The following is a 26,701-nucleotide window of genomic DNA, read 5'->3' on the forward strand; positions in this document are numbered from 1 at the left end:
GACCTGCAGCATCCGCATCACCGGGATGCTGGTTGGAACTGTGAAGCCCCAGACCCACCCAGACCTGCTGAACCAGAATCTGCATTTTCAGAAGATGCCCAGCTGATCTGTGAGCAGTTTGAGAAGGGCTGTGCTGTTCTATCTTTCTGTCTTCTGTTTCTTTGAAACTGTTATGCTCCTAACAACGAAAAGACAAAGCACTTGCTTATGGAGATGAATTTTCAGGTGAATACAGGCACCGCTTTTTTACCAATTCAAAAAATCAACAGCTAAATTTGTTGAGTGTTTTTAAGAATTGAGAAATGTGCTGTCGTCTTTGCAGAAGCTTTCTTATTCAATCCTAATCCCCACAGGGGGCAAGGAACGTGCTATTATTATCCTTCCCATTTTATTGACAGGGAAACTGAGGCCCTGAGATGCCACTGGTCACTACTGCAAGGTTAAATGGTGAATTAAATGGCAGAGCTGGGCTCACATTCAGGCTTTTGGTCTCCAAAGCACAGGGTGAGAGGTTTTGACTTTTCACCCTGAAGAGGCTCCACGGCCCCGAGGCTCGCAGGGTCTTTACCTGCTCTTCCCTCCTCATTTCTTTCATCAAACATTTATCAAGGGGCTCTTGTTCCCTCTGAGTTAGGCCCTCTCTGAGCCCCTGATATTCAGGGGTGATCAGTACTTGTCTGGCCCCTCGGAGCTCACAGGCAGGTGGTGGACTATCAGGCAACCCAACACTGATATCGTGGCACGTGAGATAACAGACAGGATGCTTGCAAACACCTCATGCGGTCCTGGGAGGTCAGGGAAGGCTTCCTAGAGGAAGGGCTCTGCAGGGGCAGCTGGAAGGGGCTGGCCAGACAAAGTGGTGGGAACCGTGTGTCAGGCAGAGGGCACAGCAGGAACAGGGGCTCGGCGGTGACACAGAGCGCGGTCTGCCTGGGAAACTCGTAGCCGGTTCTGTTTTGCGTGGGGCAGGGGCGCGGTGGGGATTAAGCGGTGCCTGGGGGGAGGGGGGACTCACCTTCATCATGAGCACGATGGTGTTGAGGGCGATCATGGCCATGATGGTGTACTCGAAAGGCGGGGACACCACGAACTGCCACATACGGTACTGGAAACTCTGCTTGTTCTGGGGCATATGTCGGGTCAGGGGTTTAGCGCTGATGGCGAAGTCAATGCAGGCCCTCTGCGGGACAGAGCACAGCGGTGTGAGGGCCTGAGGCAGGAGAGAGGCGGCTGGACACCCAGCACCCCCCATCTCATTCGATGCAGCTCTTCTGCACGTCTGCCTGGATGTCTGCCTCTCTTGCCCACCCCACACCCCCCATAAGCTCCTCGCCGTGAATGTTTTCTTGTGCTGACACTCCCCCATGATCTCATTGAATCCCCTTAGCAAACATGACCAATGGGTACTATCAGTAGCCCCCACTTTGCAGGTGAGGAAAATAAAGGCTCAGAGAGGTTAAGCCTGACGTGGCACAGCTGCCTAGTGGGCGAACCTTGAATTTCAACCAGAGTCTGACATTGAAGCCTAACCATTCTTTTTAAAAATTTTATTGACGTATAGTTGATTTAAAATGCTGTGTTAATTTCTGCTATCCAGCAAAGCAATTCAGTTGCTTTTTTCATATTTTTTTCTATTATGGTTTATCACAGGATATTCAGTATAGTTCTCTGTGCTATACAGTAGGACCTTGTTGTTTATCCATCCTATATATAATAGGATTCCTCTGCTAATCCCAAACTCCCAATCCTTCCCTCCGCACCCCACCCCCGGCCCTTGGCAGCCACAAGTCTGTTCTCTATGTCAATGAGTCTGTTTCTGTTTCATAGATACATTCATTTGTGTCATCTTTTAGATTCCACATAAAGTGATACCATATGGTATTTGTCTTTCTCTTTCTGACTTGCTTCGCTTAGTATGATAATCTCTAGGTCCATCCACGTTGTGAAGCTTAACCATTCTTTCTTACCGACTATTTTGCTTCTCCTTCTCTTTGAGGGAAGGAGACAGGGAGGAATAATAATTATTTAGTCTTAGAGGCCAACAAAGCAGAGGAAGAATGCATTCTAGGTCCTCCACCTAGCTTGGATGATTCTAGAGAAGCAAAGGGTCACGCGTATACTCCCTGGTGGACTGGATTTTCATTCGTAAATATTCACCACCCCTCCCTGGGGGAGATTATACTTCCCTGCCCCACTGACATCAGACATGTGACTAGCTCTGGCTAATGAAATGTGAGAAGTGACACATGTCACTTCTGGGCACAAGCCACAAAACTTGGACCATGGTTTGCCATTCTCTCTTTTTTATCTGAAGCATCTTAAAGGGGAACCAGAATAAAGATGACATGGAGCAGAGCCACCTGGACATGCAGTCCAATTCCTTTGTGGATATCTGGCATTGAGATGTGAGGGCTGCTTGTTACCGTATCATAACCTAGTCCAAACTGACTGATACATACACAACTTCTCTCTGATGTGTTTTCCTCTGGAAACCCCACGAAGGGCTGCCCTTCATGCAGGCTGGATTCTGCTTGGAGAATGCTGCTGTTCTCTCCCCAGATGCCTGCAGAAGCTGGTTCCTCTGTATGTGTGTGTGTGTGCATGTGTGATGGGGGGTGTCAGTTTTTAAGTGGGGATGTAAGTGGGAAGTGGTACCTCATTTTTCTCCAGGCTGTATTCCTCCATCATTTTGTCCCCCTGCTCCTGGAAGGTGATGATGATCAAGGCCACAAAGATATTGACAAAGAAGAAGGGGAACACCACAAAGTAGACAACGTAGAAGATGGACATCTCCATGCGGTACCCAGGGCTGGGACCCTGGTTCTCAAAGGTGGCATCCACGGAGTGCTTGAGGACCCTGTGAGGACCGGGGTGGGGAGAGGGGGGAAAGTGAGACAGGGGAACAGAAATGGAGGAAAATATTAAGAGGAAACAGAAAAGAAATGAAGAGTCGTCACTGATTTCTGACTGCAGTCACCATGGTTACTTTATGAAGCTGTAATCTTCCCACCTCTTTTGCCCGTGGGGAGTGTTGACAGCAATGTCAGTTACTTCTACTGCCCTGTATGGAGGGCCTGTTATGTGCCAGAAATGATGTTCAACATTTTATTCATTTTCTCAGCAACCCTCTCAGGGAGGTTATTACCGGCTCCGTTTTGCACACAAGGAAACTGAGGTTCGGCTGTAGATCACCCACTGAGATGTGGCCAAGGTGGGATTTGAAACTAGGTTTGTGGTGATGAATGGGAGTGAGTAGGGGGTCACGGAGGTGGGTGCGCGCGTGTGTGTGTGTGTGTGTGTGTGTGTGTGTATTTAAGCACAGGTGGTCGTGGGAGCCGAGGAGGGGTAATGAGGATGCACCTGGAAGTGAGTGTGTGCACGGCGGCTCTGTATCTTTGCACACATCACTCACTGCTCCAGCGCTCTGCCTCTAAGGGGCACCATTCATCCTGCAGACCTGATAGATTTGTGTATTAATGGTGACAGCTTTTTGGCAGGTGGCCTAAAGTGCCTTTTTGGAGCAAGATCATTAAGTACATTGCAACGCTTTTCTGACAGATGGAAGTCAAGTCTGTTGAGGAATGGGTGTCTTTAAAAAATTCGCTCAACGGTGCCTGAAGGGCTAGCGCCGGCCCCGCGCGTGTGGACACTGAGCGTGTGCATGGGTGATCAGACAGGCGTGTGTCGGTTGGGGTGTTTGCTGAGCGAGGGAGGGAGGTGAGGACGCTGAAGGTACCCACTGGAATCTACCAAACCTTCAACTGCATCCAGCCGAGACCTCTGGAGACACTTGCCATGGGCACAAATTCAGCGGGTGTCAAACCCCTCAGTAATCGAGATAAATAATATTTCACTGTAATATTTAGTATTGCCTGCAACATGTTAAAAAGTCACAAGAAATGCCCCAAAGCCCCTGATGAACAAAATCTCAAAAATTGAAATTTTGAGGCCTTCCTTCGCAATCCAGGGGTTGAGACTCATGCTTCCAATTCGGGGGTCACAGGTTTGATCTCTGGTTGGGGAACTAAGATCCCACATGCCACGCACCGTGGCCAACCCCCCCCACCACCGCAAAAAAAAACACCCCCCAAACAAAAAAAAACTTAAAAAAGAATTAAAGTCTGGACTTGCACAAGTCAGTCTCACCCGTATCACCCCAGCCTTAGCCCTGTCTGGGACAGATTGGTCCTGTGGTCAAACCGACTTGGAAAATGCCAGGTTCCCACGCCCCTGGCTTGGAGGTTTTTGTTCACCAGCACCGGCAGGGTTAAGAGGATGCGACCGCATGTGTACGTACATGCGGCCTTTCCGTAAATTAGAAACGGTGCCTGTTCTGGGAGCACACAGCCCCGTACACTCAAGGGGTTGGCAAGCCAAGCGACCGCTGGATTTCTGCCCCGAGAAGCCCAACCACACCACATACGGCCGATACTGTTCTGCTGACGTCTTGCATCTTGCATTGTCCCCACTTCTGGAAGCCAGGAGCAAACCCCTCCCTCCCTCAGACCTTTCTCAGCACTGGACCCTTTCTTGGACCCTTTCCTCTCCTGCTCACTGGAGGGCCCCCGAGATCCTCCTGGGGGGCTTTCTGACTGGACCACTTACTGTGGCCAGCCTTCTCCTGTGGACACGGTGAAGAGGGTCAGCAGAGCCCATAGCACGTTGTCATAATGGAACTCATACTTCTTCCACTCTCGGTCCCGCGCCTTCACCTCGTTCTTCTCATAGAGGAGGTACTTGCCACTGTCACAGAAAGTGGTGACCATTAGTAAATGGAGGGACGCCCGTATTTGGCCACCAGACAGACGGGAGAGGGGGAGGAAGAGGGGCTCACCAGCCCATGCTGCTTCCCACAGCCCAGGAAGCCCGTTTCTCCCTGGAGCTCGTGTGCATTCATTTGGAGGTAAATCCACAGATGATGCCACAGCCCTGTGTCCAGTGGGAGAGCCAACTCAGAACCTTGTATCCTTTTCCAACTGGAACACTTCTAGACCCAAGGGTGGGAGCCTCAGGCTTGGGGGGGGAAGTTGAGAGCAGGGAGGGAGACAGGCACATTTCTGGGTTCATCAGGCCAAGGGGGGCAGCCGCTCGCTCTTCCTTCTCAGGGTAGGAAACAAAGGTTAGCCCCAGACTCCTAGCCCAATGCCCGGGATCCTTCCAAATCCAGGAACCAGCCACCAGAATAACCACCGGCTGCCCTTTGGTGCATAGTAATTGTTGATACCAGTGACAAAAGCAATACTGACTGAGCGCTTGGTCAGTGAGAGGCGCAGCACTTTCCTGGACTGAGTCCAGAACTTTCCATCATGAGGATGACCCAAAGATGGGGGGGATTTCAGATCCACAGTCCCTTAGCCACAATTCCAAACTCCAGAGAGCTCTGAAAACCAAACATTTTTTCCTAATCCGGCGGTTGGCAAGTTCCAGCCTGCAGACCAGATCTGGATCTGGCCCACAAGCTAAGCAATGGTTGTTTACAGTTTTAAATGGTTGAAACTAAAAGAATTCATTCATGACAGATAAAAATGATAAGCAATTCAAGCTTTAGTTTCCAGAAAGAAAGTTTGATTGGAACACAACCATGCCTATTGTCCGCGGTTGCTTTAGAGTTGCATTAGGTGCAACGGAAAGTGTATGCAAAGTCAAAGACAGTTACTCTCTGGCCCTTGACAGACAAAGTCTGCCCATCTCTGATCTAACGCGTTTGGCAACAAAACCTGACCCAATTGCATGTGAGCCTCTTTGGACTTGTTATTTATCCCATTTGGTGCAAATAGTTGTATGTTCCCAGGCAGAAATATTGCATTTGATCACAGGGCTGCCTTAATTTAACTGTGTTGTGTGGGACATGCACCCCAGAGTATTTCTAAAAATCTCAAAGTATTCTGAATTTTGAAACACATCTGCCTATAAAGGTTTCATACAAGGGAACCGAGATGTGTATTAATATCCCCTACTTGACAAAGGTGGCAACTCAAAAGTTAAGCAACCAGCTTATGGCTCATCTTGAAGCCATGGGTCAGAGGCTCCTATTCCAAAACTGTCTTTCTTTCTACTTACAGATTCAAGCTGGTTGTAATCGGGTCACCCCCAACGCCCAACACCTCAGTTTCCAAGCCCAGGATGAAATGGAGAGGACCCTATGGTCCTTCCCCCTCCACGTCCTTAGCCTGCCTTTTGTCTATGCAAAAACTTTAGCCAAAGAATGAGTTTAATTAGAAAAGTGAGAAAATGCAGAAGCAAAGGAAAACAGTCAAAGGAGACCAAATAATAATAGTTTAGTCACTAAGCATATTCAAGGACCTTTAGTTCCTTCTCAAGGGCTATAGATAATATTCTGAGCCATATCCTGTGAGCTGTCTCATAGATACTGAAACCCCACCAGGTAGAAGAAGTCAACTACATGATGACCAGACTGTAGCCATGACAAAAGCTGCCACAATTCTGAGAATTGGCCTCAAGGAAATGGGAAAAATCTGACCCTAGAACTGAAGGTTGACTGTACTTAAAACAATCAAGGTGACGCTGATCAGACCACCACATGACCAATTTTAAGATGACTGTCAGGGCTTCCCTGGTGGCGCAGTGGTTAAGGATCCGCCTGCCAATACAGGGGACACGGGTTCGAGCCCTGGTCCGGGAAGATCCCACGTGCCGTGGAGCAACTAAGCCCGTGAGCCACAACTACTGAGCCTGCGCTCTAGAGCCCACGTGCCAAAACCACTGAAGCCCACGCGCCTAGAGCCCGTGCTCCGCAACAAGAGAAGCCACGGCAATGAGAAGCCCGCGCACCGCAACGAAGAGTAGCCCCCGCTCGCCGCAACTAGGGAAAGCCACGCACAGCAACGAAGACCCAACGCAGCCAAAGATAAATGAATAAAATAAATAAATTAAAAAAAAAAAAACAGTTGACTGTCACAGCTGACCGTGCTGTTTCTACATGTAGCTCCCTCTCTCCATCTATAAAAACTTTTGTCCACTGGTTGTCAGCGCGGGGGGAAGTTGGCCTCTGGACGAGAGTCTGCCCTCCCTGCACCAACCCCCCCCGCCCGCAGTTGCTGGCAAAATAAAGCAAACGTTCCTTTCTACCAACTTTGCCTCTTTATTGGCTTTTGAGCGGTGAGCAGCCGGACCCCACTTTCGGTTACAAAGAGACTGGTGCATCTGGCCGCCCCCTACCTGCCAGCCCCGATGGGGATGCCTAGGAGAGCCAAGACTCACCGGCAATCTTTCTCAAACTCCTTGGACTCATCGGTGCAGTGGAAGAACTTGCCCTTGAACAGCTGCACGGCCACCACGGCAAAGATGAACATGAAGAGCATGTAGACGATAAGGATGTTGAAGACGTTCTTGAGTGAGTTCACAACGCAGTCAAACACGGCCTGGCGGGTGGGGTGGAAGGGACAGCGTGAGGGGCTGGGAACAAGCACGGCCTCCACCTCCAGCCGCTCATCACACCCAAGTATTGTCATTAGTCCTATTTTACGGGCAAGGACGTGATCCAAGTTCCTCAGTTAAGGCCACGCAGTTCTGAGAAATGTTGGGGCTCGGCCCGATTCTGAGTTTTTATGCATCGAAAACCCCCCAATTTTAAGCCCTGGGAAATGGGGCCGCTTCTCCGAGCTTCTCCAAGGTAAGCTCATGGCAAGAGGAAAGGTCCTCGATGGAGATGTCATTTCCTGTTCATTCTGTGTCCCTGCTTCACGTCACTCCCCTCCCCATAATCTGGAGTTGTGGTCCCCTCCCTTTTGCCCACTGATCACTTGGGGGCGCTCTGGATTTGCGAGCTGACTTCACGTGCCCTGCGTAAGATGGAATCCTTCCGTCCTCCTCTAGAGAAGGCAGGGGTCCCAGTCTGCCGGCTTCCCCTGGGGGAGAGAGTGCATAGCTTTCACGGGGCTTTCAAAGGGGGCTGTGACCCAGAAAATGGCAAAGAGCCCCTGAACCGACTACTTCTGGGTTCCACATATCTCAATGCAAGCAAGCTTTCCCGTCCAGAGGGCGGCCACATTTCCTCTTTGAATATTTATCAACAAAAAGGGGGCATTCGAATCATTATTTCCCAAATCATGGGGGAGGGGCACACCACCGGTGATAGCAGACGTACTTTTAGGTCCTATAGGAGCCCAAGACCAAGTAACACTGAATCACGTGGTAGCAAAGTTATTTTCTCTTTAATTCTTTCAATCCTCTTGAGTGAAGGAGAAAGTCTTCCTTAGTTGTTACTGTGTTAACACCTAACATTTATACTTTTCCTTTTCTTTTGGCCGCGCCATGCGTCATGCAGGATCTTAGGTCCCTGGCCAGGGATCGACCCCGTGCCCCCTGCATTGGGAACACAGAGTCTTAACCACTGGACCGCCAGGGAAGTCCCTGTACTTTTCCTTTTTAACCAAGAAAGAGCAAGTATCCATGCTCAAAGCCTTTGTCAGGCAATTATCTTGGGCTAGATTTTAATAACAGTTATCTTATATTTTGAACAGATATTTAGTTTTACCTTCTATTAACAGTGGGTTTTGGTTTTCCAACTTAAGAAACTTGACAAGCATTTCCTTTTAAAATAAATCCACTCAGGTAAAAAATAAAGTGACTTAAAGCAACGTATTAAGCAAGAAATAATACAGGTCATCCTCAGGTGCATCATAAATTGAAAAGGGGTGTTTGAATGACTACATTTCATTTCCTTCCTTCCTTTTTTTTTTTTTTGAAACAACAAGCTTTTGGGAAATTCTGGTTCATGCTATTTTTTTCAAGTTTCATTTATTTATTTATTTATTTATTTATTTATTTGCGGTACGCGGGCCTCTCACTGTTGTGGCCTCTCCCATTGCGGAGCACAGGCTCCGGACGCGCAGGCTCAGTGGCCATGGCTCACGGGCCCAGCCGCTCTGCGGCATGTGGGATCCTCCCGGGCCGGGGCACGAACCCGTGTCCCCTGCATCGGCAGGCGGACTCTCAACCACTGCGCCACCAGGGAAGCCCCTATTTATTTTTTAAAATTGAAGTATAGTTGCTTTACACTGTTGTGTTAGTTTCTGCTGTACAGCAAAGTGAATCAGCCATACGTATACATATATCCCGTCTTTTTTGGATTTCCTTCCCATTTAGGTCATCACAGAGCACCGAGTAGAGTTCCCTGTGCTAAACAGTAGGTTCTTATTAGTTATCTATTTTATACGTAGTAGTGTATATATGTCAATCCCAATCTCCCAGTCCATCCCACCCCGCCTCCCCCTTTCCCCCTTGGTATCCATACGCTTGTTCTCTATATGTCTGTCTCTATTTCTGCTTTGCAAATAGTTCATCTACACTATTTTGTCTAGATACCACATATATGCATTAATATACAATATTTGTTTTTCTCTTTCTGACTTACTTCATGCTATTTTGGAACAGGAGATATTGGACCCTAGAATAGGCAGGTGAAAAGTTAAAGGTTATGTGGGACCAGAAACCTAGTTTCCTGCTTCCCAGAATAGGGTTATGCCCTGTTTTATCCACATGATGCCTTCATGGGAATTAAGAAAAGGGATCTCAACTTTGCAAGAGACATTTCATCTATTGGAAAATTACCATGATATACAGATTTTGTTCCATTAACTCACTTTACTGCCATCTACTGGAGAGTTGTAGTAATAAGTATATCCATATATAATGGCTGTGCTGTTAGCAGCATCCCTTTCAACGTAGTGTCCTTGAGCAGTGTGAAACCTGCTCAACTGTACGTGGCAACCCTGATAGATCTTCCACATACCCCAATCTCACCTTGAGCTTTGGCAACCGCTTGATGGTTTTAAGAGGTCGTAGCACCCGAAGGACTCGGAGGGATTTAATCGTGTTGATGTCCTTTCCTTTGCTATTGCCACTGTGGAGGGATGTTAGAATGGGGAGAAGGGAAAAGAGGGAGCCAAGGTCAGGCTGGGTGGTGGGTGGTCCACAGCCCCAAGTGGCCCCACCCTCCCAGGCTTAGGAGTCTGGGGTGGGCCTGGCATAGCCATGTCCTTCCCGGAGAAGAGTAGTCAGCTCCCCTGCTACATCTGGGCTCAAGAGCTAGTGAGTAGATGGCCCTTTGTGGTTTTGGTCTCAGGGTTTGTTGCGGGCCCTGGCTGAGCCTGTACAGCTGCATGGGGTGGCTCTTGGATCCAGCATGAGGAAGTTGGCTGCCCCCTGTGTGCTCTCTTTGGAGGTGGTCTTAGTGAGCTTTTAGAAAATGGGATTCCTCCCTCTTCCAACAGGATGTAGGAAATGCTTAAAGTGGCCTTTAAACCAGAGCTCCCTTCCCCCACCCCCTGCCCCAATATTCCCTGAGCCCACAGGAGCGGAAGGAACCAGAACATCAGATGTCGAATCTCTGCCTCATTCTTTCAGGGTATCTGAGCTCAGACTGCTGCATAGGGGTTCAGTCCAGGGTCTACTGGGCCTGAGTCTTAGCACTGCAGATGTCATGACACCCTTAGCCAACCATGATTCAAGCGCCCCCAAAAGGAAGGCATTGGGTGTGGCCATCAAAGGCTTGTGATTAATGGAACTCACCACCTACCCAGCTGCCCAAGCCAGAAACCCAACACTCGTGTTCAGCTTCCTGCCCTCCATCCTCATCCCCAATGGGTGACCCTCCTACACATGGCACCATCATAGGTCAGACCCCATCATCCACCTCCCCACTCCCCCCCCCCCCTCCCTGTCTCTCTCTTCTTCCATCTTTTCTGCACACAGTGGCCAAAACCAATGACCATGTCACTCTCCTACTCCGACTCCTTCTGGAGCAGCTGAATTCCTAGAAGTGCAAACCCCTAGCTCGGCATTCAAAGCTCTTAGGAATCGAGTCCAACTTACCTTTCTGTTTGCATTCCCATTGATTACTACACAACCCAAGCCCCAGCCACATTCTTTCACTTCTGTTCCCTCTGCTAGAAATGCCCTTCCTCCACTTCTTCATTCACAGAACGATGCAGCCCTCAAAGGCCAAGGTAAATGTCCCTTCATCTGACAGCCTCCACTGACTGCCTCTGGGCTCTGCCAGGCCCCAGTGCTGTTTCAGAATCACCTTTGTTCCTGTCATTGGCTTCTGGCTTTAGACAGAAAACTCTTCAAAGGTGAAACTGTGATTTCTTCTCCTATGTGTTCATTTTTCCTTTAACCTTGGTTCTTGTCTCTGCCCCCAGCATGTGCCTGGTGTGTAGTTTCAGGACACATGTGACTGGATCCGGATCAGAGGTCTTTGGGGGCCAGTTAGCAAACATCTCCCTACAGTTCCCTTGGGTCATGAGTAGAGCTGCCCCAGAGACACCCACCGTGGTGTGCCCAGGTACAAAAATATTCTTCGTGACATTTGCTTTTTTTAGGGTTCCTTTTTCTCATCTTTCAGAGAAAAGAGAATTGGACTTTAACCTGCCAGCCACAACCGTGCTCCAGGATTCAGCAGTCTGAACATGGGATTTTCTTTTCTAAACCAAAGTCATCAATCATTAGTATCTCAAGGCTGTGCACCCGAAGTATGAGACACACATCAGGAGAGTCACTGAGATATTTTCAGGCAGATCACGAACACAATTAAGGAACGGGACCACACAGGGAAACAGCTATGTTTTCTTCATGTTATCTTTCAGGCCTCCCGTTGTGGTCAGAGAGGAAGTTTCTGCTATGTGTTCATAGGTCTTTAATGCCTCCCTAACACGAATTTCCCTTTTAACAAAGAACCCAGCTTGAATGTAACAACTTGTCACGCAACTGTTTCATTCTTGTTGGATTCACTTTTGCGGTTGCCTGTTCTAACTGAGGTTAACAATACTGGTTGTAAGGGGATGGCATAAAGTGTTCTAGCAAAACTAAAATGAAGTTTAGACTATGTGTTGGTGGAAAAAACGTCAAGGAAGTGGACATCTAGGTTGTATGTGGAACGGGCTAAAATCTTCATGGGCCAAACTGCTAACATTTGGGAACACACCTCCTGGGGCACATCTACTCATCTAAAAATGACTCCACGGGCATTCTGGGGGTCTCTCTCCTAGGAGGCATTTCTCCCTGGGGAGAGGCTGAGAACAATCCTGTTTGTTGAGACACCGAGGAGAGTGTTCCTGGCAGTTTGGCCCCTGAGCACGCAGGAATGGCTTGACCAAGGTGCTTTTACAGAATACAACCCGATTTTCAAATCACTTTGCTGAGAGTGTAGATCTCCTGTTGGGGGTGGGGGGTTACTTACTCCTCTTCAAGCCCAAGCCCTGGTTGTTTGGACTGTCCACGCTTCTCCCATCTGGGAAGCTGGACATTCACTCCCCTGAAAACTACCCATCCGGCTCGTCTGCCCTATTGAAATAAGACCATGGGGAGACCCCCTTCCACGCCCTTTATGTTCTCTTCCAAGAACTGGGCTAAATGGTGGGTCCTGATGAGAGGCAGTGGCCAAGACCCCTCCAGGCTCCTGCCCCTTGGGGAGCAGGCTGAGGGGACTCTGGTCACTGCAGGCGACAGGACGGTGGCAATGACACAAGGCTACAGAAACAGGCCCAGAACCAGTGTGGCTGCATCAGAGCACAGAGAACGAGACAGAACGAGAGAGAGAGAGAGAGAGAGAGAGAGAGAGAGAGAGGCACTTTACCGTGTACTGCTCCTGGTGACGTGGCGTCGGAGGGAGAGACAGATCGTAAGCGGCCTCAGAAGAAAGAACACAGAACACACACATACGTGCACACACACCTGGGCACTCCCCTGCCCTGCCCGGGCACCAGGAGGGGCCGCCTTAGGCTCGTGGCCCTGGATGGTATCCATCCTTCCATCTGGAAGATGCTTGTTCCGTCCCCTGCCTTTGGCTGGCCCCCGGCACTGCCCAACAGCACCAAGAAAGTCGAATTTCCAAGTAGCAGGACAGCCCCAAATTATCAACTACCAAAGGCAAATTCGCCACTGAAGGTCCCTGCCAAGAGCTGGAGAAAAACCCCTTTTCTCCAGAGGTTCTGGGACTGGAAATTTTTAGAATGTCTTTTTTTTGGCCACGCCTCGCAGTATGCGGGATCTTAGCTCCCTGACCGCAGCCCCTGCATCAGAAGTATGGAGTCTTAACCACTGGACTGCCAGGGAAGTCGTTTAGAATGTCTTGAAGGGGGTGAGCTTTGGAGTTAGGGGGACCTGGGTTTGACTCCCAGCACTGCCCTTAATCATTGTTCTCATCTGTAAAACAGACCTTTGGGGGCGCTGATGCTTGATACACAGTAACGATGGCTTTGGCTTTACCCCCTAAGTTATGAAGGAGAAGGGGGGCAGCTAAGAGTTCCAATTTGGGATGAAATTAAGGGGCAACTCTCAAGAGCCTTCTGGAAAAATGTGGGCCTGGGGGAAGCTCTCTGCATCTGGCAGTGGCCCCTTGTACAACTCATCTTTGGAATCAAGGGTCAGTCTCATTTTGACCCTCCAACCATGACTGGAGATCAAGGTGCAAGAAACTTGATTGCCATGAGAACAGTGGAAGCCCTACTGCCAAGCAGGTTCTCTACAGAATATCCCACCTGCCACTCCCTTTTGAAGTTAGTGACATTTCTAAAAACATAACGGGTCTTACAAATATTCCCACTGGACTTTTTTTCCCCCTGCTACCTTTCGCGTTACCTCAGTGGCTTTCAAAGCTTAACATATGTAGGAATTATTGCATAGATAGAATTGTATAGATTCTCCTTTTTGGATTATTGAGGAATTTTTCAGTGACAGTGATTTCTGCCCAGCCTGATGGATGATGTTAGGTGTAATATGTGAGTCTTCTGAATGTCACTGCATCTGTCTGTGGCAAGGTGGTGCCATTATACCCATTTTCCAGATGAGGAAGCTGAGGCTCAGAGAGGGAAAGTGACTTGTCCAAGGTCACACAGCCGGTGGGGGGGGAAAGTGGCAGACTGAGATTCAAACCCAGGTTTGCGTGTCTTGCACGCTAATCTTCTTTCCATTTCATTACACACACACAAAAGAATGCCTTCGCGGGTAGGGGCTGTTTTGAGGATGGGGATTAAAAAAAAAAAAGGCAGCCCGGGGGCTCCTTCTTTGGCTTCCTGGCAGTTGGGTTCCTGAGCACGCAGAAGTGGCTTGATCAAGGTGCTCTGCCAGCCGTGCTGGCCCGCTTTGAGGGAGGAGTGGCAGCCCCAGATGGACTCTTGGCAGTGAGGGCAGGGTCATGATTTGCCAGCTGCTGAGAAAGGTCAGTTGGCTACCCCGTTGCATGGGCACAGAGCGTGATGTCAAGTGTGGTGACTCATGAAATGGTGTGTTAATGGTGGTCGCATGGACACAGCACACAGTCAGTAGATGGAGCAGGACACACGCACACAGATATTTGGGGGAGGTGCAGGAGGGGTGGAAACTGTCGGGAGAGCTTCGACACATCCCTTGGAGGACCACGGGGATCACTTCCCCATGTCCGAGACGGGGCCACAGTCACAGCACTGCAGAATCCTTGCCTCCTCATTCTGCTGACTTGTGAAAGTCTCCATGTTCAGTGCTGGGAGATGGGCAGCAACCCTCAATCTGACAGCTGACTGCCCTCCACAATCTCTCTGGTCGTCAGTTTCCTCATGTACAAAAGGGGAATAATAAGAGAACTTCCTGCGTGGGGTTGTAAAGATTAAGTAAATGGAAGCTGTTACTATCATTATTACCCAGTCAGGTCTGTCAAAGTTATGGGGAAACTGAGGCACAGAGAGGTTCAGGGACTTGCACATCTAGAGAGAAACCGGACGGCCTTGCTGGAACCTTTTCCTAAAACCATCAGGTTCCTTTAACACTTGTTGGGGTTCTCAGCCTTGTCTATGAGGAGACAGGCACATAGGACAGATAATGTGAGTTAAAAGAACAGAAAGAAAAGAAGCAAAGGACTCTGGGATTGGACACTCAAGTGGAGACTCTCAGAGCAACACCTACTCCTGCCAATGTGACCTCCGTCTGGTAACAAGGAAAGACAATAAGGAAAGTCCTTGTAGGGTGAGAGACCTTCTCAGGTAAGAGAGGCCAGAAAGCTGAAGGCAGACGGAGGATTCTGAAACTTTTCTGGGGAAAAATGTAGCAGCCTGGGTGGGGGGGTCCCTTCTCTGGCTTTCTGGCAGATTGGCCTAAGGCATGCAGGTGCATGCCAGTTGTGCCTGGCCTGTGGCCCTGCCCTGGAAGAGGAGTGGCAGTGACAGATAGGTTCTTGGCAGTGAGGTGGGGAGGGTGTGGCAGGGGTGGGGTCTCAGGGTCTACCTCTTCCATCCCTGTGACCATCACATAAAGGTGCTCCCCGGGTGGTCAGCTCTTCTAAAACCCCAAGAGAGCCCCCAACACTTGTCAGGACCCCACTGGCAAAATCGCACACACCCCAGTTCCTGCAAGGTCCACGAGCTCACTGGGACTCCTGGGGATGACCTTAACTCCCTGTCCAGACCCTTTCCTCACATAGGAATTGAAAAAAACAATTGCAAACAGGGATTTTCAATGGCATTAACTGGCTGGCCTCATGCCTGTAGCAACTTCATAAAACCAGCTTCACAGGTTGACTCTACAAATACGCTGCTAAATTTCTCTGAGCTGGAGGTTCATTTTGAATATGCCCTTGTATAACTTTATATTTAAAACAAAAACTCAAAGATTAAAAAACAAAATCAGCTCCCTGTGGCAGATTCTTTGGCAGACGCAAAGAACCATTTTGCTCGATTCTGGGTGGAAAAACAGTTTTGCTTTCGCAGATTCGGTTTGCTTAAAGTTGAGCCTAATTGCAGCTCCAGGGGAACTGTGGCCCGTCATCGCAAAAGCTCTACGGTTTGAAAGGCTTGTTCCCAGGTCTTTCGAAGGCCACACTTTTCCCAAATTGGGAGGCCAAATGAGGGATGGAGATGGGACAGGGCAACAGTGGGGGCCCCCTCTTCAGCACTGAAGCTTGTTGGCTCCCACAGAGGTCTGGAAGGAAAGTGTCAAGGGTGAACTGATGGGCAGCAGACACTACCTCTATTGTACGACACCCAGTAGTGGCCACGGAGGGCAAAACCCACCACCCAGGGCACAGCTGGCAAAGGGGGGTGTTGTGTGTGGAGAGATGGATGTGGTCTCTTTCTGAGCTCTGGGGGACCTGGGGGCTGCTGGGCAGACGTCATCCTGGAGGGCTGGAGGAAGTGTGGGAGGGATGCTTGCCTGCACTTGCCTTCCCTGGATATGAAGACCACCCCAGGTCAGAACATGGTGGGGACTGGGTTTTTGATGCCAGAGCAAATGGCAGAGTGTCTGCCTTCTCCAGGCCATGGGGCCCAGGTTAGGCAGAAAGTCAAGGTGAAGGACAGGATGGAAGGGAGAGAGAGAGAAAAGAGTCTGGAGGAGAGGGAGAGGGAGAAGGAGAGGGGAAGAGGGAGGGGAGACGGGAGGAGGGAGGGGAAGGGGAGGTGGAGAGAGAGAGAGAGAGACAGAGAGGGAGTCAGAGAGAGGGAAGGAGAGAGAAAAGGGGAAGGATAAAGAAGGAGAAAGACAGAAACAGGAGCAAGGGAGGGAAGGGGATTTGAGATGGATTCACTCCAGGATGAGGGCAGTCAAATGTTTTGGCTTTTCAGAATCGAAACTTTCTCAGGACCTAGCATGGTACCTGACTGACACCTTGTAGAAGTTGCTCACATAACTGAGGGACAGAGGGAGGAGCATATTTCATTACATTTTCATATACACAGTGTATTACCTTTTAGAATCTTTTTTGGGGAAAGAAATTTGTGCTAACTTGATAAGAAATAAATTGTATCTTGTTTGTATTTTATACATCTCCTAATTCCAATGAGGTAGGTTTGTTTTTTCATTTTTTATTAGTCAGCATTCTGTGAAATTTCTGTGTTAAATCCTGTGCTCACTTACCTATTAAGATTCAGTGTTTCTTATTGATTTGTAATTGCTTTTTATATCTGAAGGCCATGGATACCTTGTCTTATTTGTGGTAATCTTTCTCCTCTAATTTCCTGTGCACTTTGATTATTATTAGTATTAAACCTACAGGATATCTTAATGAAAATGTAGCCAAACTTCTTGAAGTTTTGAGATGATCTCTTCCATCGTTCTAATGATCAAATACTCAATTACTTAAAAAAGTGGGAGAGAGAGGAGGAAGAGTGGAAGAGGGACAGAGGAAGAAAGAGAGAAAAGGAGAGGGGGTGGAAAAGAGCAGACACAGAAAGAGGAGGAGAAAGTAGAAGACAAAGAGAAAGGGGGTGGGAAGTCTGGCCAGAGTCAGAAATACATTCAGCTTCCTGACCTTCATGGTACATCTCCACCAGCTCAGAGGCATCCAGAAACTCTGGAGATTTCTTGCTCTTCTGACACAACTTGATCTCATTGTGTTCCCAGGGGAGGATCTGAGAATGGCCCAGTTTAGCCCTTAAATTGGAAACGGGCCACCACACTGGCCTCCTGAAAAACCAAGTCCTCATTGTTTGGTCAGGTGGGCCATTCAAGGACTCTTCCAGGTCTGCTGAGAAGGGGCCCAGGAGGCAGAGGCAAAGGGGAAGCCCCTGATTTCTCATTATGTAGGTGAGGTGGGTCTGAATCCCTTTGCGACTTTTCTTTCTGGGGATGGTCCACTGTGATGGGCACAGACAGGGTCCCTAAGAAGATTTGTTTCTGGATTAGGGGCTGATTAGGGTTTTTCCATCCTGCCCCAAGCGTCTACAAGTTGAGGAATGTACTGCTAAGTGTGCTACCAGGGCCCTAAGAGCTAATGGCTACTCAGCCCTCGGACGCCATCTTGGAATCGCATCTTGCAACGGCTACTAAGCCTTTGGGCGCCATCTTGGAATGACTGCTGAGCCCTCAGGTGCCATCTTAAAAGGGCTGCCCAGAATTCGGGTGCCATGTTGGAATGGCTGCTCAGAACCCAGCTGCCATTTTGACATGGCTGCCCAGAATTTGGGCACCATCTTGGAGCTGCATGATGAGGCATGACCTTTCAGAGTGTCCTAGGAATGCCAGGAGAAGTTCAAGACACACAAGGGGAGTCATCAGGTCTATAACTACAGGGCCTTCGGGCACAGGGTGGGGATCCAAATTCTCATGCACATTCGTTTCCTGATTGTCTTTTGAGGGGCTCCCCAAAGAGACAGTGGCTTGGGCAGAGCCTGTAGAGCAGAAGGAAGATGAGATGTCCCGGTGGGGCTAGTCTACGGAAAGCAGCAGAGCAAGGGGTCGGTGGCATGGCTGTGTGAGGAGGTAGAAGGTGGGAGGCCTTCTCCTTCTTCCTCCGTGGTGGCCATCATGCAAAAGCCAATCGAAGCTCTTCCCGGTGGCATGCGGATGCCTCCCACCACCCTGGAGCCCACTCTCCCCTTCTCTACACCCCGAGAACACGTCCCCTGATTCAATGGGCTGGGGACGGAGGGACGAAGAGGCAGGAGGAGTCCTCGAGAGGACACTTACGTGAAGGCAAAGGCCACCAGGGCCCCACTGACCACTATGAAGTCGAGAATGTTCCAGAGGTCACGGAAGTAGGCACCCTGGTGCAGGACGAGCCCCAGGTCGATCATCTATGGGAGGAGAAGAGACAGCGCTCTGATCCCTCATCCCCACCCTGGGGACCAAGATCCACCCTTTAGCCTCAGGAGGAGGGGCAACAGGAGGGGGCATGGTAGTCAGTGGGACCACCTCATCCTGAAGGGCTGGGACAGCGGCCAGAGGACCTGGGGGAGGAGTGAGAGCCCCTGCCCAAGGCACCTTCCCACCTTGTGAAAGGTAGTTCTGACTTGCTGGTTCTTAGGTCAAAACCTTGGGATCCCCCTGGGTTCCTCACCCCACATCAGATACATTAGCAAACCCTGTTGGTTCTGCCTTCCAAACCTTCCAAGAATCTGCCGACTTTTCACCACCTTCTCTGCCACCACCCTGGGCTGGTCCCCATTATCTCCTGCCTGGACCAGTGCAATCGCCTGCTCCCAGTTCTCTTGGGTCCCACCCACCCTGCTCCCCCTCTCAAGCCTGCCCTCCCAGAGAGGCTAGAGGGTGTCTGTGAACACCTGAGTCCAATCATGTCCCTCTGCTCAGAACCTTCCATGGCTCCCACCTCACTTGGGATAAAAGCCTGAGTCCTCCCTGTGGCCCCCAAGTTCCTGCATGATTCGTCCCTCCCTGCGCATCTCCCTGACCTGGTTTCCCCACCCTCCTCTCTCACTCCTTCTGGATGCACCAGCTTCCTTGATGTTCCTCAAACACACCAAGCATTTCTAATCTCTGGGGTGAGCCTCCTGCACCAGGGTGGCATTCTTGAGGGTGCAGAATCCTGTGGAGCCCTGGCACTCACCTTGATCACCATCTCAAAGGTAAAGACGCCTGTAAAAACGTAGTCAAAATATCGCAGTACCTGCAGGGGATAAAAGCAAGGGAGCAGCCGATCACTGGCTTGCTCCAGCAGAGCCCCCCGTGCACCTATCCTTGGTCCACTGGGGTGTGTGGCCTCCAACAAAGTCCCCAGGGAGCAGAATCTCCATCCACATGAGGAAATGCTGCATCCATGTACAGTTGGGCAGGTCGTGCACAACCCAAGGGCCTCCTCCCACTGTCTCAGGGCAGATTTGTATGTTGTGACTGAAACTGTCCAGCAGATGGCAGCAAAGTCCTAGCAAAAAAATCACTCTACCAGGCTGGTCTGCTTACCAAAGGAAAGGGCGCCTTTTTTATCTGCCCAAAGCACTATATGGACTAGAGGTGGCCCCAGGGAAGTTCAGGGAGGACTGCATCTCTGTGGGTGACAGGTCTGATCCCCCAGTGCCTCTGACCTGCTGGGTCTCCTGGGTGAGTAACTGTTCCCACACAGGATTTCCTAAACATGATTAGCCGTCCAGGACAGACACTGGGGACAAACCTCACTGTGGTGCCCAACTCCCTCCCCACTCCGGGGCCACACACTCAGCAGGGTGGGTTGATTCTCCCTCACCCCACCACTTTACACAAGACCAGGCATTAGTGGTTTCTGTCTGGATGGGCAACATCCTGCACTCTGGCCCCTTTCCTGGCCATGCCATAGCACATCCATGGTGTGACCCTGGCATGAGGATGTTGAGTGTGCTGGCACAGTGCCCAGCACGTGGTAAGCGCAGGGGACTGACTTCATCAGATTTGCCTTGGAGAAGTAAGGGCTGGTAATTACTAAGGATGGCCGCCAGAGGGCGCCCGCGAGCACTCAAGTCAGGTCACCCACCACCCTCTTCTCTGCTCTAGAACCCCTCTGTGGCTCACACCGCACTCGGGTAAAAGCCAAAGTCCTCCTCGTGGCCTCCAAGGCCCTGCACAATCTGCCTGGCCACCTCTTTGCCCTCATCTTGTCCTACTCTCCCCCTTGCTCACTCTGATTCTGCCACCCTGGATGTTTTCACCTCAGGGCCTTTGCACAGGCTGTCCCCTCTGCCTGGAATGCTCTTCCCCATGTTCCAACTGATTCCCTCTCTCTCCTCCTTTATGACTTGGCTCAAATATCACTTTCTCAGTGAGGCCTTCCCTGACTGCCTGTTTAAAATTCCACCAAGTCTACCCCTTCCCCCATATCCCTCATCCCTAGCACTTATCACATCCTGACACACTATTTGTTATAGTTATTAATAATCTCACTGTCTACCTCCCCAACCTGAAAGTCAACCTCACAAGGGCAGGGATGTTTATCTGTCCCTGTGGCATCTCCAGCTTATAGTACAGGGCCAGGCATACTCAAGAAATGTTTGCTGAATGAATGCATGAATAGCTGTGGCTGCACTGGGTCCTGCAGGAGCTGGGATCTGTGATCTGTGTGGTCACCACTCACATTCTCATTATGTGTGGTGCTTGAAGGGCCATTGGAGACCAGAGCGGCCAGGATGGCTAACTTCCTGGGATGTGCAGCAAGGGGCTGGAAGGTTCTGGGAAGGCTGAAGGGATGGTGGTGGGAGAGCATTTCAGGTGCACCGGGCAGAGGGCACAGCATGGATAAAGGCCTGGTGCTCTGTGAGCTCTGAGATGGCAGGGACTGTCTCATACCCTGTCAATCCTTGATGTTTAGCTCAGCACGTGGCACACAATAGTTGCTCATTAAATAATTACTAAATAAAGCAATAAATGGAAGGAAAGGAGGAAAGAAGGAAGGAAAGGAGGTGGGGGGAAAGGCAGGCCAGGTGGTCAGCTGAATCCAATTCTGGAGAGCTTAATAAGTGGAGCAAGAGGAAATCAAAAGACCAAGAAATTAGGTTCAACCGTATCTAACATGTAGATCTTTTGGACCTCTACAAAAGGCAATTTTCTGTGGCTCACTGGAATCCAAAAAGGTTCTCAGTCTCATTTATCACAGGGAAATGCAAATCAAAGTCCCAATAAGATTCCACACCCACCAGGTTGGCTAAATGAGAGAGCTGACAGCACCAAGTGTGGGCAAGACCGTGGAGCAGTGGGAGCCTTGTACGTTGCTGGTGCGAGTAAACATTCTGGCTGCATCTTCGGGGCCAACCTCATGTAAATTCTATGTATGATCCAGAAGCTCCGTTTCTGGTTTTAGACCCTGGAGAAAGTCAAGCCCAGGGGCCCCATGGTGGGGGTAGGGGATGCCGTGACAGCATTCTAAACTGCAGACAATCCAAACGTGTGTCAAATGGAAGATGCGTAAACAGATGATGGCATGGAGTGGAATATTCAACAGCAACGGAAAAGAATGACTGTCACTACCAGCATCAGTACATGCTCATCTCATGGTGGACACGATTTTGGGTGACAGAGAGATGCATAGAATGTATCCCATCTGTTCAGTGTTAGAAACAGGCAAAAAAATTCTAGTGTTTAAGGAGGCACGTACAGGTGGGACAATCAGAGCAGCTAAGAAACGCTCCTTCCAGAAGTGGGGATTTTGATACCTCTAAGGGAGGGTTTTTCAGGTACTGTTGACAATAGGGGTCAGGTCATTCTCTGTGGTGAGGCTGCCCTGTGCGCTGCAGGGTGATGAACAGTGTCCCTGGTCCCCACCCTCTCGATGCCAGTAGCACCCCTCCACCTGTCCCAACTCACAACACCCAAACGTGTCTGAAGACCTTGTTCCCACTTGTGGACCGAGTTCCAGAGGGAAGGGATGGGGGCAATCGAAGAGGCGCCTGTGGTCACGCTCAGTTTTGTTCTACTTCTTGGCTTGGGTGGTGCTCACGTGGGGGAGTGCACTTGATAAATGAATGGATCATACGTGTTCTGTGCACTTTTCTGAGGCCTGTTCTAGATCAACCAATAAAAAGAACTCGGGAGGGGGCCCGGGGTATCAGCTGCTTTACCATGCTCTTGAAGAGAGAGGGCTTTTAGAAAGAAAATTATTCTTATGTTTTCAGCCGCGCGGCATGTGGGATCTCAGTTCCCCAACCAGGGATCAAACCCGTGCCCCCTGCCCTGGAAGTGTAGAGTCTTAACCACTGGACAGCCAGGGAAGCCCAGAAGAGGGAGGGCTTTGAGGAGAGATGTTTCAACTGTGAGATGGAGCCATGGGGATGGGGCAGGGGAACCAGAGCTCTGCAAACACTCTATGGGGGCTGGTCTGAGCCCTGCCAGGGTTCTCTACAATCCCAGGAGCTGCAGTGGTCCCCCTGGACACCCCATGCCCATCTCCTCCTTGCCAGAGACAAAACCTGCTCCAGTCTCCTAGAGCCAGCAGGGGGTTTGCGGATCCCTCCTGGGACGCCCCTTCCCCAAGCCTGGCTCCCTGGGTCCCTAGTTGAAACCAGGCAGCAGGAGATAACAGAGTGCAGCCTCAGCCCTGCCCTGGTACCAGTTTCCTTCAGGAGGCTTGTTCTAATTATTTCCTTCCATCTCCCCCATCGGGTCCCCAGGGGGCCTGGCAGGCCTGTGAAGGAAGGGAAAGTGCAAAGTAAGCTGAGGACGGGCTTGATTCATGGGACATGCCAGCCTCGCCAAGGCTCCTAACCTACTTAGCGAGGGCAGCAGGGCCTGACTCCCAGAGGAAGATGGCTCGCGTGGGGGCTGATGGGGGTAGAGGAAGGAGCTGGGGAAGGAGGCGCTGACACCAGTCCGGCCTCTGTTATGCCCTGGCCTGCTGGTGCCTTGGTTTCCCCTCTCAACCACGGCACACGTTCATTCCTGCATGGCAGGACTTAAGGGAGAACATGAGCACAGAAGATGTTTGATAAATGGTGACAGTTGAGGGAAGCAGCGGGAGATCTAGTGGGGGCAGAATTGGAATTCTGCCGTGTGACCCTGGACAGGTCACTAAGCCTCCCTGAGCCTCAGTCTCCTCATCTGTCCAATGGGGATACCCCAAGCACCTGGGGTCGTGCCTGGGACACGGCAAGTGCTCAACTGACAGGGGCTGTTAGCAGACCTTGGGCCCCCAAACGGAGAGCTTTTTAGCTCTCCCCAAAGCTCAAAGTTTAGGAGGTGCCTCTGAGTCAAAATAATCCTTTCTTTCAAAGCTTCGCATCAAAACAAAAAGGTCCATGTGGTGAGACCTGACTGCAGAGGAGATGCCTCTGGGGCACCCTCTGTCTCAGTACCCCCCACATTCCATGCAGAGCTTGTACACCTCCACATCCTGCCAGACTCACTCCCCCCACCAGGGATTCCAGCACTTTTCAGCCCCTCTCGGCCACCTCTTCCCCACCAGGCACACAGAACCACAGTCGCAAGGAACATCCTTCCTCAGGAAGAGAATCAGAGCTTCCCCTCCCAACCAGTGGCCACAAGGGCTGTGCCCAGGGGTATGCCCAACGTTTATTCCACCCTAGCTATCAGCTTTTGTGATGCAGGAGAAAGTGGCCCGTGACAGAGTAGCTGGGCTGGAAGGAACCTGCTGGGCGGGACTCACATTGTTTCGCGGTGCGTTGGGCTGCACGGGGTCCTCGGCCGCCAGGGCGATGCTGCTCATGGCAATGACCATGAGGATGCACATCTCAAAGTAGCGCAGGTTCAGGATGTAATGGCACAGGCGGCGAAGGCTGTTGGGGACAGGGAGGCGTGCAGAGGTCCACTCAGACCACAGGCTATTGAGCCCCTTCCTCTGTCATCTCCTTATGTCACCTACCGCTATCTGAGATCTCTAACTCCCAAGGTCCCACACCCAACAGAGTAACAAGCTCCTTCATCTGGGGACCCTCCTGGGGCAGGGGAGCCCTCAGCGAGGGAAGATATCCCCATCTCTGTTGATAAGTTCCCATCACTTCCAAACCACCCTCTTGGAACATCTTAACTCACAGGCTGGGTTGAACAAATATTGTCCTTGATTCTGTAGGAGATGAAAAGCTTTTTATGCATAAAATGTCACATGGTCAAACAAAATTGGGAAATTCTGGGTTAAGTAGATTTCCTTTTTTTTTTTTTCATTAGTTGAGTGACCTTAGGCAAGTTATTGTACCTCAGTGCCCTCGTCGGTGAAATGACCATAACAACAGCGCCCAACTCACAAGAATGTGAGGATCAAAAGAGTTAACATAGGCCTGGTATATGGTAGGGGCTCCAAAAAGTTAGTTACCTAAATTATGAATTGCAGGCCTTATCAGAGTCTTTAATATGCTAATGAGATAATAATGAAATAATTAACCTCAAGTGGAGCTAATAATGATAAATATGTCATGAGATTGTATGAATGGCTGCAGGGCTGAGTGGCTAAGAACAAGGATGCTGGAGTCAGTCTGTCTGGGCTCTCCCCCTTGCTTGCTGTGTGACTTCGGGCAGGTGACTTCATCTCTCTGGACCTCAGTTTCTTCATCTGTCCAATGGGGATAAGCAAAGTACCAACCCCTATAGGGTTATTATGAGAAATTTTTTTTTTTGTAAAGTATTCAGAAGAGGGCCTGGCGCTAAGTGCCACATAAGAATTTCTTTATTAAAATAGATAATGTCCACCACATAAAAAAGTAAATGCACAGGGTGAGCTCCAAGGGGCAGGTTAGAGAAAGCAGTTTCCCCTGCAGCTTATTTGACATGATTCTCCTTTGCCAAGAAGCATTTTGAGGGACCAGGGTTTCAAAAAATACCCTTTGGAAAAATGCAATTCTAAAACAACCTCTGAGCCACCAAGACAAACATGCGATAAATTTCTCCCCTAAATAATCCAGCCTCCTCAAGGATGCCCAAGACAGAGGGCCGCGAACTCAGAGATCATCTACCCAAAATCCAAATCCTCGTGGAGCAGAGCTCAGGGACCAGGGCTGCCATGTACAATTGTACAGGTTGTGCACTGCACAAGGAAGCCATTTCTAAGGGACACCTCTCACATCACAGACAGTGTAGATATTTATGACAGTGGTTTTTAGTTGGTGGCAGGAGGGGGTCTTTTCCAACAAAATCAGTACTTTACGATAAGTTTCTATCTTATATGACTTAAGAAAGGGACATCATTTTTTTAATTTGCTCAAAGGTCTCCTATGGACTAATGGTCTTAGAGGCAACTCTCCCCCACTACCCTTTGTCTGGGTCTGCCCTCTGTCCTGACTTCCACTGCCCCAGTGGGAGCCCTGGGCCCCCTGCCCTGGCCGTGGGTCATACTCACGGGTTGGTCGTAGAGAGGATAAACATGGAGCTGTAGGGGGGCATGGGCTTGGGGCCGTCTTCCCCGGGGTCGTCTTCCTCCTCCTCTTTCTTCTCTTCCTCCTTTTTTGGCAGTGGGTCTGGGTTGGCGTTTTTGTTCACTGTTGGGACAAGAACCAACACAGGGCTCCCTCCACGATTTCCCACAAACCTCTGGTCTCCTGCCTGCTCTCCAGAGCAGGCAATAAGCAGCTGACACAAAGCGCCTACTATGTGCCAGGCACCCTGTTATGCCATCTAATCCTCACCTGACCCTATGAGGTTGGCACTTTATGATCCCCACTTTACAGATGAGGAAACTGAGGCACAGAGAGGTGAAGTGGCTTGCCTGAGGTCACATGGCTGGGATGTGGCAAAGCTGGGATTTGAACCCGGGTAGCCTGGCCCCAGAGTGCTTTTGCTCTCAACCACTCTACAGCCTTGAGTCTGCTGGGACCCTCACGGGAAACTAACATAGACCTACCCCCCAGCCTATGAGGACCTTTCTATTGTCACTTGGAGGCAGGCGGGGTGAGTACCAAGAGCCCCACTTTACAGATGGGAATACTGAGCCCCTCCCATAGTCAAACTGCAGGGTTTCCCCCCATTAACACCCCTCTCCTGAGTGGGGTGAGGCACCATCCTCCTGAGCGTTGATCCTGCAGCCTAGCCACTCTATGGGTCCGTGGACAGGCTGAGCCTTGCTGAGCCTCAGTTTTTTCATCTGTGAAATGGGCACAAGGACAAGATCCGCCTTGTAGGACTGTGGCAAGCATTTATAGAGCAAACTCATGGACAGCTTTTGCATAGAACTGGGCTACCATTATCATCTTAAAAATAATAAGCTCAGGGTAATTTCTGAATTCCTGGTGCTTCTCAGATCTTACAAGGGGGAGTTTGGGGGTGGGAGGCAAAAACAGCCAATCCCTCAAGGTCCTAGACCTGCGCTGTCCAGCATCTGAAACGTGGCTAGTCCAAACTGCGGCATGCAGTGTAAAAACACGCCAGATTTCCAAGACTGAGTACGAGAAAAAGAATGTAAGGTAGCTCGTTAATAATGTAGAAGGTATTGATGACACATTGACATGTTAACACTCTGGATACAAATCAATAGTATTTTGGGTTAAATACGATTTAACTATTAAAGTTCAATTCACCTATTTCTTCTTTATTTTTAAAATCACTCCTTCCTTCCTTCCTTCTTCCCTCTTCC

General features: G+C 50.1%; 1 protein-coding gene across 7 annotated transcripts in view; it reads right to left on the reverse strand.

Annotated features, from left to right (window-relative positions):
- The window catches only part of CACNA1A (calcium voltage-gated channel subunit alpha1 A), a 322,020-nt gene that overhangs the window by 41,712 nt on the left and 253,607 nt on the right, over positions 1-26,701 (reverse strand). For all 7 annotated transcript variants that reach the window (XM_073803167.1, XM_073803170.1, XM_073803169.1 and 4 more), the window contains 9 exons: positions 25,472-25,610; positions 23,789-23,918; positions 19,274-19,333; positions 18,397-18,503; positions 9,766-9,865; positions 7,222-7,382; positions 4,606-4,743; positions 2,656-2,857; positions 1,016-1,180 (listed from right to left, as the gene is read on the reverse strand). In XM_073803167.1, the coding sequence (XP_073659268.1) occupies positions 1,016-1,180; positions 2,656-2,857; positions 4,606-4,743; positions 7,222-7,382; positions 9,766-9,865; positions 18,397-18,503; positions 19,274-19,333; positions 23,789-23,918; positions 25,472-25,610 (1,202 nt within the window). The remainder of the gene's footprint in view (positions 1-1,015; positions 1,181-2,655; positions 2,858-4,605; positions 4,744-7,221; positions 7,383-9,765; positions 9,866-18,396; positions 18,504-19,273; positions 19,334-23,788; positions 23,919-25,471; positions 25,611-26,701) is intronic.

The sequence above is a fragment of the Tursiops truncatus genome, chromosome 3 (genome assembly GCF_011762595.2).
Source record: "Tursiops truncatus isolate mTurTru1 chromosome 3, mTurTru1.mat.Y, whole genome shotgun sequence".
NCBI classification, from domain to species: Eukaryota; Metazoa; Chordata; class Mammalia; order Artiodactyla; family Delphinidae; genus Tursiops; species Tursiops truncatus.